The 15,010-nt window shown below is 45.2% G+C and overlaps 1 protein-coding gene across 1 annotated transcript in view; it reads right to left on the reverse strand.

The window, feature by feature from the left end:
* Window positions 1–15,010, reverse strand: part of mthfd1l (methylenetetrahydrofolate dehydrogenase (NADP+ dependent) 1 like) — a 180,891-nt gene that overhangs the window by 101,232 nt on the left and 64,649 nt on the right. Inside the window, exons 15-18 of the mRNA XM_055639023.1 lie at window positions 14,213–14,287; window positions 10,806–10,908; window positions 7,856–7,932; window positions 410–550 (exon numbers count right to left, since the gene is read on the reverse strand). Of these exons, the coding sequence (XP_055494998.1) occupies window positions 410–550; window positions 7,856–7,932; window positions 10,806–10,908; window positions 14,213–14,287 (396 nt within the window). The remainder of the gene's footprint in view (window positions 1–409; window positions 551–7,855; window positions 7,933–10,805; window positions 10,909–14,212; window positions 14,288–15,010) is intronic.

Below are 15,010 nucleotides of genomic sequence, written 5' to 3' on the forward strand. Positions count from 1 at the left end.
CCTGTACTCGCGTTGGTCACTATTTAAAAAAAGGATAAACCTTGGCCTCTCTTTACTGCACACGAACAGAGAAAGCAACGAGTCCAATTATAAAACACTATTTTATAGACCCTTCTCCTCATTCCCCCTTCCCACCCCAAAATACATGTTGAAAACATATCATTTACCTTGGGCAGGGCTCAGTGTTATTCCCTGGTGTGTGTAGGATAATGTTAATGTGCGGGGGTCGCTGGTCTGCGCGGACTCAGGGGGCCGAGGGGCCTGTTTCCGTTCTGTATCTCTAAACCAAACTAAACTTTCTGAAGACAATTAGTTTAATTTTGTACTCCTGGTAAATACTGGCCATCGTCAACATGACTTTAAAGGTTTCGATTTTCCACGTCAGTGGGGAACGTAATTTGGAACCTACCAGATCTTCAGCTGTAACTGGTTGTCCTTTCTGATCATTGGCCACCACTATCTTTCCGAGTCGGTTCTTCATGTCGGCCAGACTGTCCGTTAGGGCGAGGATCGCCATGATCTCACTGGCAACAGCAATATCGAACTGAGTCTTGAGGGGTAAAGCACAAACGGACAACTTGAGACCACAGCGGATATGAAAAGATCCATGCTTTAAGGAGTTGCATCCCCTTTTTGGTAAGAAGCTGTCTATGCCCACTAGGGTAAAGATAGCCACCTGGCCTTTGTGCTCTAGTTAGTGACCAAAGCTAGAATTAAGGTATAAACAAGAAACTGCAGATGGTGTTTTCCCAAGGAAAGACACAAAATACTGGAGCATCTCAGCGGGTCAGGCAGAATCCCTGGAGAACGTGGATTGGTGACGTTTTGGGACGGGACACTTCTTCAGACCTCTTTAGATGACATTAAACAATGTTGAAGTTAAGTCCGACCTACGTCAATAGTGATGATGGGTTGTCTTACAAAGGCCTGATTTGCACCTTGTAGCCTGTTTTTCTTTGTCATTCTAGCTGAATACCATTAGTTCAAATTACTCGAGCATCAGTTCGATTTTAATACTGTAACAACTCTCACTATGGACACAGGTGAAGTAGTGAACATCAAAAGGCGCAGTGAGGTGAGCAGGCAGCAGCAGCAAAAACAAGGAAGGGCAATATCATTCTATTTCCATGGATGTCCCACATTTGGGAATGTTCTTATACTTTTCCTTGTTATTAATTCCTTTACTAGAATCTGACACTGAAAACACTTCACTCTATAATCATGTCCTTTTCCCTCAAGGTGGTGGAACATCAGTGGACTTTAGACTTTAGGGATACAGCATGGAAACAGGCCCACACACTAGGGATAGAAGGCAAATAACCTACAAACCTGTATGCTTTTGGAATGTTGGAGGAAACTGGAGCACCCGAAGAAAACCCACACGGTCACAGGCAGAACGTCCAAACTCCACAGAGACAGCACCCGGATTTTAGGATATACTTTTTCAATTACGTAAGTTTTGGTTGTTTAAGTATTTCTACTGGCAGTAGATGCATGGCCCATGTTCTCCCATCCTCCTCCCCCCCCCCCCCCCCCCCCCCCCCCCCCCCCCCCCCCCCCCCCCCCCCCCCCCCCCCCCCCCCCCCCCCCCCCCCCCACCCCCCCCCCCCCCCCCCCCCCCCCACCTCCCTCCGGTTTCACAATCCGCTACTCTTCTACCTGTCTCACAACTTATAACCATATAACATATAACCATATAACAATTACAGCACGGAAACAGGCCATCTCGACCCTTCTAGTCCGTGCCAAACACGTATTCTCCCCTAGTCCCATATACCTGCGCTCAGACCATAACCCTCCATTCCTTTCTCGTCCATATAACTATCCAATTTATTTTTAAATGATAAAAACGAACCTGCCTCCACCACCTTCACTGGAAGCTCATTCCACACAGCCACCACTCTCTGAGTAAAGAAGTTCCCCCTCATGTTACCCCTAAACCTCTGTCCCTTAATTCTCAAGTCATGTCCCCTTGTTTGTATCTTCCCTCCTCTCAGTGGGAAAAGCTTATCCACGTCAACTCTGTCTATCCCTCTGTCTATCATTTTAAAGACCTCTATCAAGTCCCCCCTTAACCTTCTGCGCTCCAAAGAATAAAGCCCTAACTTGTTCAACCTTTCTCTGTAACTTCTGCTCTTATCTCTGGCCCTTGTTCCAATCAGCTGCCTATCAAAAGAAGATCTGCTCCAGTGCTTCACTGAGGGACCCACGATGTGGTGAACATTGATCCACCAAACCAAGATTCAAGACTCAATTTAATTGTCTTGGCTTGTACTCGCTAGAATTTAGACGATTGAGGGGGGATATTATAGAAACGTACAAAATTCTTAAGGGGTTGGACAGGCTAGATGCAGGAAGATTGTTCCCGATGTTGGGGAAGTCCAGAACAAGGGGCCACAGTTTAAGGATATGGGGGACTTTTAGGACCGAGATGAGAAAAACATTTTTCACACAAAGAGTGGTGAATCTCTGGAACTCTCTGCCACAGAAGGTAGCTGAGGCCAGTTCATTGGCTATACTTAAGAGGGGGTTAGATGTGACCCTTGTAGCTAAAGGGATCAGGGGGTATGGAGAGAAGGCAGGTACAGGATACTGAGTTGGATGATCAGCCATGATCATATTGAATGGCAGTGCAGGCTCGAAGGGCCGAATGGCCTACTCCTGCACCTAATTTCTATGTTTCTATTGCACATGTACCAATTAAGGTATAGTGAAATTTGAGTTACCATACAGCCATACTAAGTAAAAAGCAACTCCTCCTCCCATTGCGAATCCGACCTTTCTGCTCTGGGCCTCCTCCATGGCCAGAGTGAGTCCCACCGCAAATTGGGCAGTTTACACCCCACATTGATGGGCTGACATAAATGATTATTGATAAGCAGTAAACACAACTCGTGCCTGGCCACATACATAGCAAGGAAAAAAAGTCTATAAAGCAAGTGGTTCTCACACTTCCAAGACAATGGTGATAGGGCTGAAGACAGCTCAGAAGGAAGTGCACAACTGTTTTAAACATCAAATAAATCAGCTCTCCTCAGGCAGGTCTCGTTCAGTGAAAGATCCCATTCCTGTCCACTGCCTCCACATTCTAAACCACCATCACCGAATTGCAAAACACAGGAAGTATCTACTTGGCCCAGAGCCCAGTAGCCTTGCTCTTTCGTCAAAGTACTCGACTTCACTGCCTATATTTCATTTCCTTCCTGGAAGCTACGTTTGCATCCGCTTCCACAATATGAGGCAATTCTCATGTCCGCATCGGCCAGATTCAGCTCGGAGGAGGGGGTGGGGAGGGGAGGGGGGGATGGTGTTCTTTCCCAAGACTGACAAAGACGTGAGGAGTGAAGTGCAGCTCAGCTGTGAGAAAAGAAGATTGTACCGTGGGAGGAGACGGGCAATAGGCTTGGGATTCACGCACAGCAAAATGCACAAAGCAGCAGCTAAAAGGAGCCACTCCACATCCTGGGGAAAGGAGTACATGACATGGAGTGATAACCTTCAATTAAACAATGACATTGGAGGGAGGTGCAAGCAAATCAACTGTGCAGATGACGACAAATTGTGCACCACAGTGAAACAGTCGCGGGGAATTTCATCGAAGAGACAAGTTCAGGAGAAAAGCCAAGGGACACCTGTCATGATGAGTCACACAAATACAGACAGGCCGCTGGACAAAGGGTGGGTGGGGGGTGAAAGGAGGCAAAACTACTCAGCACGCAAAAAGGGCGGCAAGGTGGTGCAGCGGTAGAGTTGCTGCTTTACAGTGTCAGGCCTCCGGGTTCGATCCTGACTACGGATGCTGTCTGTCTGGAATTTGTACATTCTCCCTGTGACCGCGTGGGTTTTCTCCGGGAGCTCCGGTTATCTCCCACATTCCAAAGACGTACCAAAGGTTTGCAGGTTAATTAATATGTGCGGGGTGATCGCTGGTCAGTGCGAACTCGGTGGGTCAGAGGACCTGTTTCTGCACTGTATCTCTAAACGGAACCAGAAAAGGCTGTTCAAGTTCACTCTAGCATACAGGTGGATCGTGGCAGGGCCTTGGTTTAAGTTTCATCCACCATGGTCCTACATCCTGACATATCTCAGAAAACTCCAATCATCTCAGTTTTTGAACTTTTCAGCTCGTTGGGAGCTTTTTGTGGTGTGAATGGGCCTAAATTTTCATTACCCATCCCAACATTATATCTAAAAACGGATGAGGATTTGTTTACGGTTGTGGTTTTGTTCAAACAGTCCATTACAAGGGTGTGAGGAGCCTTTATGGATGCTGACGGCCTTCCTGAGGCACCGTGTGTGGTAGATGCCCTCCAAGGCTGGTAGCTGTGTCCCAATAATCTTCTGCGCTCTGTGGACGACGCGCTGAAGAGCTCTCCTCTCCGCCTCCGTGCAGCTGAGATACCACACAGAGATGCCATACGTTAATATGCTCTCTGTGGTGCAGCGGTAGAAGGTTGTCAGCAACTGTTGTGGCAGACCAGTCTTTTTTAATGTCCTCAGGAAGAACAGTCGTTGCTGTGCCTTCTTGACCAGCGCAGCGGTGTTGGTGGACCATGTGAGGTCCTCTGAAATGTGAGTGCCCAGAAACTTAAAGCTGGACACTCTCTCCACACTGTCCCCGTAGATGGAGATTGGGGCGTATTCTCCATTATGTGACCTCCTGAAGTCAATAATCAGCTCCTTGGTCTTCCTTTAAAGTTCTCGCCCGTCACCCAATGTGCACAGCCATTTTGCCTGTGCAGGTTTTTGGAAGTTAGACATTCCTACCTCCTTGCTTCTCATAGCCCTGCGAATGATTTCCTCACGAGACTGCTTCGAATGTCTGCCCATTGATCTACTTCTTCACGATAAACTTCAACTTGGAGCCACTTGGGGGCAATAATCATAAGCATATTATTCTACAACGGCTGCCAAGTTTCTTTTGTGTGCACGAGGTTTTTTATTATAGCTTTCAACGATTGAGTCACTCTCTGCACCCTCTCTCACAGAAACTCCAGTTGTGTACATCTTACAATTACAATGAGTTCAGCCCTGGCTGCAGGCATGGTGGGTGGTATGCAGTGATTAACCAGGCACGCAGCCACAGGTAGTGAACAAAACACCATCTGCCGATACCTCCCCATGGACTACGGACAAGTGTATTCACCGAACAGGCAGCAGAAGCTCATGTTTCAAACATGCAAGCACTATTACAGAAAATAGCTTCCTGCAAAAACAGCTGGGGAAATATGTGGTAACATTTCAGAACGAGAGGACACATAGAAATGGGCCCTATTCAGCCCAACTCGTCCATTTTGATTGCGGTGCCCATCCTATCTGCCTGCATTAGTGCCATACTCCTCTATGCCTTTCCTATCCAAGTACCTGTCCAAATGCCACTTAAAGGCTGTAATTGTACCTGCCTCCACCACCACCACCTCTCTTACAGCTCATTCCACATAGTCACCGACATCTGTGTGAAAAACTCCTTAGATCTCCTTTAAAATTCTACTCTGTCATCGAAAACCTTTGTCCTCTTACACTAGACTCCCATACCCTGGGAAAAAGACTACCTATTCTCTAGATGGGGGGGGGGGGGAAATCCTGCTTCGAAGATGGTGCCCAACCCCAGCGACATTTGCATGCTAGTCACAGAAGCAGATCTACAATCTCATATTACAACCGCTCCACACTCTTAAATCTCTATTCTGACAGCAACATTTCTTACTTTAACTATGATCTTCTTAAACTCCTCTCAGATCATTGCTGACCCTCGGATATTCCTTGATCATACTTTGCTGGCTTTACCTTGCACTAAACGCTATTCCCTTATCGTGTATCTATGCACTGTAAATGGCTCGATTGTAATCAGGTTTTGTCTTTCTGCTGACTGGTTAGCACACAACAACAGCTTTTCACTCTCGGTACACGTGACAATAAACTAAACTAATTTAAAACTTTCCATAAGGTCACATATCGAGGTCCTATGTCGAGCTGAGAATAAATCCAGCATGTTCAATCTGTCCTTACAACTACAGTGCAATTCCACACAATCTCTCTTCTGCACACGCTCAATTTGTTTTCCATCATACATGCTAGAAAATTAGCCATTTAATTCAGAACAATAACTCTGGGATTTTCTAGATTTTTGGATAAGTTTAGGTCATTTTCTTTGGGATAGAGGCTGCTGAGGGGAGATTTAATTGGGGTGCATGACAGGAGAGGTTTAGACAGTTGCAAGGTCAAGAACGAGTGGACATGGATCCTAAAGTAATTGGTAGAAGATTGAGGTAAGTTAAGGAAAATGTATTTTCATTAGAGGGTTTTTAAACTCACAGTTTGCAAAAGGTAATTCAGGCAAAAATACTCATCATATCTTAAAAATGATTGGTCATGCATTTGAAGGGTTATGAAAAAAATAACTGGAAGATAGAAATTGACTGAAAAGCTGTTTCTAACTGGCATGGACATAAGCCATGTGGTTTTCTATTATAGATTTGCCATGTCCTACCATTGCAGTTACTCACCTGAGCAACTCAGACAGCACCGTTCAAACGTGCGATTTCTCCCACTCTGGACAAGGCCAGCAGGTACATAGAAGCACCGCCCCCCCTTCCAGGTTTACTCTGACCTAGCACCACCTGACCTAACAGTCAGTCCATCCTAGGACATCCAAGGTGTTCTCTTTCTTTAGTAAACATGGTTTCCCCACTGCAGTCATAGATGGGTCCCTCACCCACACCTCCCCTGTGCCCCCTAGTTCTGTTCACCCTCCCCCTCCCACAGGTGGAACAAGGACAGAATTCCCCTGGTCCTCACCTTTCACCCACCATCCTCCGCATCCAACATATCATCCTCTGACAGTTCCTTTACCTTGAACGTGATCCCACCACTAGTCACATTTTCCCATCTCCACCGCTTTCCACTTTATGCACAAACTGCTCCCTCCGCTACTTTCCACCCTAGTACTTTCCCCAGCAACTGCAAGAGATGTAACACTTGCCCCTATACCTCCCTCTAAGGATCCCAGCAGTCCTTCCAGATGAGACAGAGGAACATGTGCACCTCGTCTAACCTCATCTACTGCATCTGGTGTTCCCGACGTGGCCTCCTATAAATCAGCGAGACAAAGAATAAACAAAGCAAGTTTCTCTGAACACTTGAACGCCAAGGCCTACAGGGTCTCCTGACTGCTAATTATTTTAACACCCCTCCCCATTCCCATATGGACCTCTCTGTCCTAGTCCTCCTCCATTGCCAGAGTGAGGTCAAACCTAAACTGGAGGAACAGCACTTCATATTTCGCTTGAGTAGCTTACAACCAAATGTTATGAACATTGAATTTCTCCAATTTTTGGTAACCTCTAATCTCTGTTCTAACCATCTGTCTATCAAAATCCTCTATGGCCTGTGTTAACCTATTTCCTGTGTTGTCCTGTCTATCCGCTATTCCAGCTCTCCCCTCCATCTTACAATCGATCTGAAGAGGGTTGTGGCATAAAATGGCATCTATCCATGTTTTCCTTAGAAATGCTGCCTGACCTGCTGAGTTACTCCAGCACTGTGTGTCCAAAAGTCAATCCTTATTGGTCACCAGGACGGAGAATAAACCCACTCTATTCAATCCCTCCTTACAAACCCTCCCAAACAGCATTGCTGCAGTTTCTACAGACTTGGCACTGACACTGTTGGCAAATGAACAGTTTCTGTGCTGACAGTTTTATGACTCAGACTCACATAAGGAGGTGGGTCATCACCACCTTCAAGGATATATTGGGCCAAGAAATAAGCCCGTATCCTGCTGGCAGTACTATCATGCACAGAAGTAACACTCATCACCGTTATCCACCTTGTTGCCATTTCAAATAGTCCATACCTCTCTAGTAAATCCTTTCTCTGTGTTAGATTGCCCAATCGTTATTTTACGCAAGAAACGATCATTTGTATCGACCACTGAAAAATAAAATGAAAATAAATACAATTTAATTTTATATATAGACAGGAGATAGACAGCAACAGAATTCCACACCAAACAGTGTCAAATATTGCACAGTAATGTTTTCTCTTTAACCAATGTGGTATGTTTTAGACTCAAATCACGTTCACTGTCTGAAGAAAGATCACGAACTGAAACGTCACCCATTCCTTCTCTCCAGAGATGCTGCTTGTCCCACTGAGTTACTCCAGCATTTTGTGTCTACCTTTGATTTCAACCGGCATCTGCAGTTCTTTCCTTCACTGCCAGTGAGATGGCACTCTGGGTCTTATACCTCAACCCTTCACAAGTTTCACAAGTGCTGGTGAGAAACCAGTCATTTGTCTGATCTTTGCCCGTCCCAAACCTTTTATTTGCTTGGTAAAGGAGTCACTGCAACGAGTATTGCACTGGCCAGCTTGCTCACGTATCTGCACTGCAGTGGATTAAATTGATTGGTGAAGCAGCTGCCCTCAATCTGCTAGTCACAGTCAGAGTTTTCTGTCACCAGACATTTTAATTCACTGCTGAGCCTCCTGCAGTTACAGCACAGCCCAATGCAAACCCAAGTAAAACACCTTTATTTGACTGGACACATTCCAACCTGCAGGACTCAATGATGAATTATTTTGATACAATTTCTGATAACTCTCTTTTTTGCTTAGTCAAGATTGGTCACTTTGCTTGCCACCCCCCTCGTTCTTTTTTCCTTCCACTTGTATATTCTGGCCTGCTAAACATGTGTTTATAGAATCTTATAGAAACATAGAAACTAGAAATTAGGTGCAGGAGTAGGCCATTCGGCCCTTCGAGCCTGCACCGCCATTCAATATGATCATGGCTGATCATCCAAACTCAGTATCCCGTACCTGCCTTCTCTCCATACCCCCTGATCCCCTTAGCCAATGAACTGGCCTCAACTGCCCTCTGTGGCAGAGAATTCCAGAGATTCACCACTCTCTGTGTGAAAAAAAGTTCTTCTCATCACGGTTTTAAAGAGATTTCCCCCTGGGTCTTAAGCCTCAACCCTTCACAAGTTTCCCCAAGTGCTGGTGAGGAAACAAGTCTTCCTGCATCTTTGCCTGTCCAAACCCCTTTAAGAATTTGCTTGTTTAAAGGAGTCCCCTCTCAATCTTCAAATTCTAGAGAGTATAAACCAAGACTACACAGTCTTTCTTCATAAGACAGTCCTGACATCCCAGGAATCAGTCTGGTGAACCGTCTCTGCACTCCCTCTATGGCAATAATGTCCTTCCTCAGATTTGGAGACCAAAACTGTACAATACTCCAGGTGTGGTCTCTCACCAAGACCCTGTACAACTGCAGTAGAACCTCCCAGCTCCTATACTCAAATCCTTTTGCAATGAAAGCTAACATACCATTCGCTTTCTTTACTGCCTGCTGCACCTGCATGCCTACCTTCAATGACTGGTGTACCATGACACCCAGGTCTCGCTGCATCTCCCCCTCTCCCAATCGGCCACCATTTAGATAATCTGCTGCTTTTTTGTTTTTTCCACCAAAATGGTCCTCACATTTATCCACATTATACTACATTATATTGCCTTCAATTCCCTCATCCAGATCATTAATATATATTGTAAATAGCTGGGGTCCCAGTACGGAGCCTTGGGGTACCCCACTAGTCACTGCCTGCCATTGTGAAAAGGACCCGTTTACTGCTACTCTTTGCTTCCTGTTTGCCAGCCAGTTCTCTATCCACATCAATACTGAACCCCCAATGCCTTGTGCTTTAAGTTTGTATCTAACTTATCTCATAGAATCTTATTGATCTTATAGAAACTTACAACATTCTTTGATTGGTGAATCTCTGGAATTCTCTGCCACAGAAGGTAGTTGAGGCTAGTACATTGGCTATTTTTAAGAGGGAGTTAGATGTGGTCCTTGTGGCTAAGGGGATCAGGGGTTATGGAGAGAAGGCAGGTACGGGATACTGAGTTGGATGATCAGCCATGATCATATTGAATGGCGGTGCAGGCTCGAAGGGCCGAATGGCCTACTCCTGCACATAATTTCTATGTTTCTATGTGTACACATCACCCGCACTTCACCACATTAGCAACACATGACACAGACAAAAGAGCTCGACTGTCCATCTAAGGGCTATAATAAACAAACTTCCACAGCGCATTCATTCACTTAGTTCCATCCACCATCCTTCCCTCCAACTTGCTTGTTCTTTTCCTCAGTTCTAATGAAGTGTCTGCAACCTGAAACGTTAACCATTCCTCTTTCCACAAATGCTGCCTGACCTGCAGTGTATTTCCAGCACTCACGTTTTTATCACAAAATAAAGTGCTGAAGGAATTCAGCCCATCAGACAGCATCATTAGAAAAATGGACTGACGAGATTATGGATCTCTGACCCGTCTCTTGCTTCCGGCACTGGAACATTATTTTTAAATTAATTTCTTGATCACCTACAAGGGTCCTGACGTAAAACATCGCATGTCCATTCCCTCCACAGATGCTGCCTGACCCGCCGAGATACTCCAGCACTTTGTGTTTTGCTCCAGATTCCAGCATCTGCTATTCCTCGCGTCTCTACCTGCTTTTGACAAATTGGCTGCTCTGTACCCTACTTAAGGTGACCACACACCTAGAAGTAATTCAGTGGCCATATCGTGCTTTCAGACATCATGTCGAATTTGCACAAGAGCAGGGAGTCACTGATGGCACGTGGTCACATAGATTTGGTTAAACGGCTCCTTTTAAAAAGTTTTAAACTGTACCTCAATACACGTGACAATAAACTCAACTCTTTACACTTAAATTAGATGTCAACGCTAAAATTTCTGCCGTTTTATTTTAGTTTAAGACCACCACTCACCTCGTTGCCAGGTAATTGTAGATGGATCAATATCCAAGCGGACAAACTTGCTGATCTCCGCTGGTGTCAGTGCGCGGGGTTCCTTCGACACAATCCCCAGCCGCTGTGTCAAACAAAACCCACAAAGTTGTAACAGGTTGAGTGCAGGGGATCTAACAATTGGGATTCACATGAGACCACAGATGTGTCACAACACCCTGCATCAGCACACTTGATACCAGCCTTCCAGCTTTACTCTTTTAGAAAGGAGGTGAGGAGGAACTTCTTTAGTCAGAGGGTAATTAATCTATGGAACTCATTGCCACAGAGGGCTGTGGAGGCCAAGTCAGTAGATATTTTTAAGGTAGACAAATTCTTGATTCGAATGGGTGTCAAGGGTTATGGGGAGAAGGCAGGAAAATGGGACTAGGAGACAGATGATGGGCCTAATGGCCTAATACTACTCCCATAGCTTGTGAACGTGAACTTGATGACAGATAAAGCCGATGCAACTATCATCGCCCCATTGATTTAAGGGAGAAGTCACCGAACTTCATGGATAGGAAAGGTTTAGGGATATGGGCTAAAAGCAGGCAAATGGGAAGAGCCTTGGTCGGCATGGACCAGTTGGGCCAATGGGTCTGTTTCCACGCTGTATGACTTTATGACACTGCATATAAGAGTTTAGATAACCTCTCTTATTTTCCTTCATTTCACTGCTACTTTTATTAACAGCAGTCCGATAAGTAGAAAAAGATTTGCCGGCTATTTCAAATGCTTATCGTTGAAAGATATTTCTAAACAGTGAAATGATGTCCCACTGCACAAGCTGTCAGAAGGCTACTCGTGGATGTGACAGTGAGGTGCCAGCTGGTTGGGAATTATCCAGTCCATTGTGCCTTTTGCCCTGATCACCCATTACCCACACCAAGGCCAGCCACACAAGAGAACACAAATAAACTTAGTTTGAGCCTCCCTCTCTTCCACACCAGTAACTTCCCAAAACTATAGTTTTTGCCTCTGGTCTTGAATTCTAAGATAAAAGAACAACTTCTAAAAAGCTATGAAGTTCAAAGCAGATGACCCAATGAAAGACAGGCACCATCTTTGTTCACGAGTTAGCACTGCTAAAGGGAACTTATGGCAAACAGATGGCTCTTTGTTTACTGCTATTTGGGTTTAGAAACACTCATCCTAACCTACAGTAAAATCAATGGACATCCTGTTACAATTTGCCACTAGTAGTCTGTTAACTTTTGGTATTCATTTATTATTTACAATGTGTACAAAGATACAGTGAAAAGAGGGGAGGCTGGTTTGTGTGATTGTCTGGACTGCATCCACGACTCTGCAATTTCTTGCGGTCGTGGGCAGAGCTGTTGCCAAACCAAGTTGTAATGCATCCTGACGGGATGTTTTCTATTGTGCATCTGTAGAAATTTGTAAGATTCATTGGAAACATGCTGAATTTCATTAGTCTGATGACATATAGGCGTTAGGGAGCATTCTTGGCCATGCCATCAATGTGGTTTGCTTTGACAGAACTATTATATAACTCCAGCATGGTACAATGCCAATCCACGAGGTTCCAATAGTTTGGGCAAACGTAGTGGCAAATTATCGGACAACTGTCTCATTTGAAAAAGTCCTACATTACCAGATAGAAGCATTTGGTGGTCGGTGGAGGCGCTGCGAGGCGGGGGGGGGGGGGGGGGGGGGGGTAGGGGGGGGGGGGGAACACCTTCGGTTGCCTCCTCCACCGAAAGGCGACTTTTTCCATGCCTAACACTAAGGATTGGTGCAGCCTTTCCCGGAGTCAGGCCTGGAGCTTCTGCAGCGGGCGCAACTTGAACTTTTTCATCGCGGAGCCCTCACCAGGGGTCGCCAGACGGGAGTGCTCCGATCGCTGGCCAGCGGCAGCCTGTGGTCTGCGGAGATTCCAGCTGACGCGGCGTCCGGAGCCTGGGATCCCTTGTTGGGGACCCCAGAGGAGAGGAGCTCCGACCGCCAGCCTGCAGCCTACAACAGCTTGAATCTTCTAGCCGCGGGTGCAGAGGGGACTTACTTACTTACTTACCATCCGGAGTGGGGTCCCTCGCCGGGAATCCCTGGAGAAGAACTCCGCCCGCCAGCCTGCGGCCTACGTCATCTTCAAGCCGCGATCTCCGTTAGGGAAGCACCGATTCGGGACTTGCCTGTACATCTGGCCGCCCGCAGCGGTGACTGCAGAGTTTTATGGTCCCGACCACGGGGAAAAATGGAGGAGGACTGACTGAACTTTGTGCCTCCCACCACAGTGATGAATGCTGTGGTGGATGTTTTTGTGTTAAATTTTTATAGTGTATTGTGTGGTTTTTTTTTATTGTACCGCTGCTGGCAAGCTCATTTCACTGCACTTCATTGTGTATATGATGAATAAATCTATTGACTATATCCCCCAGCCAAATGGATTCCTGATAAACCATAAATTGTTAAAAAGCTACCAGTAGAATGAATGGCAGATGTATTCTTCACATTTTGAGCGCATGTCATCAGTAATTCAATTTGTACAACTCAATAATTGGTGGGCATTTTCAATCAGGAGAGGGAGATCAAGAGTATACCGACCTACGGCATCACTTCCTGGTTTGGGAGCTGCAAGGCTTATGAACAAAAACAACTTAACAGGATAGTGAAGACAGCCAGTAGGATCATTGGTACTCCACTCCCTTTCCTGTTGGAGATCTATCAGAAGCGCAGCATCCGCAGAGCCGTCTCCATTATTTAGGACCCCTATCACCCATCACACCACATCTTCTCCATTCTGCCATCTGGGAAGAGGTACAGGAGCATCAGCTGCAAAACCAGCAGGATACTACACAGCTTCTTCCCACAGGTAATAAGACTGGTTAACGGACTGTGTCCCCTCCCCATACATCATACACCAACACATCTAACCTCGCCCATACTTTGACAGCTAGGCACCTGTCAAAGCAAAGCCACTGTTCGGTCTGAATGTCTGTTTTTAGTTCAATTATTTGGCCTGTTTTAGATATGTTAATTTTAATTTTAAAGCTGTATGTATTGATTCTGTTTTTTATTAACTGCACTGACGGGAACTGATTGAGAAACAATGTTTTTGTTTCTTCTGTGTATGTAAGTACTCAGTTAAAATGACATTAAAGTAAATACTGAAGTACGTGGAGTTTAGTTGAGATTTGTTTATTGTCACGTGGACTGAGGTACAGTGAAAAGCTTTTGTTGTGTGCTAACCAGTCAGCGGAAAGACAATATATGGTTACACTTGAACTATTCACAGTGTACAGATACATGATGAGGGAATATAGTTTAGTGTTAAATAAAGCCAGTAAACTCCGATCAAAGAACGAGACAGAGAGACTTGGGATAAAAACACAGGAAATTAATACAATTAAACACATTTTACTCACTGCTAGTCGTGCAAGCTGGATGGCAGAGAAGTGTCGTTCTCCATTCACATTAGGCACCAAACGATTATAGAGTGCCTAGAAAAGTGAACCATAACACCATTAAAACAAATCCACACTCATCTCTAAAGGAGGGGAAGCCCCCGCATGTTGTGACCCATATCACTTGGACCTGCGCTGCTGCCAGTTTTTAAATATCACGAAATAAAATCAATTGGTACAAAATAATTACCATTATATTGAAAAGTATCAAGCTCGACATGACCTGTGAGCTAAGAGGGTTATAGAGCCAGTGAGGCCTCTCTGAAATGTGGACTTGCTTTAGTGTAGGCACAGGGACAACTAATTTGCACAGGAAGCCATTACAGCACCTGTTTTTGTTACACAGTTTGAGGGATAAATGTGCTAAATATCTGCTCACATTTTCTTTGCATAATCTCAGGTGCAATCATGTGGTATTAGTGGGTGGGCGCAGCTGGCAAGTACAATATCGATTGCCCCTCAGAATTACGTGGCTCACTCAACCATTTAAAAGAGTTATCTCCCTTGGAGTCATGTATTAGCCAGACCAGGAGAGGCATCCAACCTTATCTCTCCCCCTCAAGGTCATTAAAGAACTAGATGGAATTTTTAAAACTGTGCAATTACCAGGTAGTTTCTTTATCATCAACAAGTTTTTTTTTCAAATTGCAGATTGATTACATTACTTGAATTTAAATTCTCCAAGTACCACACTGGGATTCAAATGAATAAGAGACACCTCTGAATATTAGTTCAATAATAAGCATGATGTTACTATTT

The sequence above is a fragment of the Leucoraja erinacea genome, chromosome 8 (genome assembly GCF_028641065.1).
Source record: "Leucoraja erinacea ecotype New England chromosome 8, Leri_hhj_1, whole genome shotgun sequence".
NCBI classification, from domain to species: Eukaryota; Metazoa; Chordata; class Chondrichthyes; order Rajiformes; family Rajidae; genus Leucoraja; species Leucoraja erinaceus.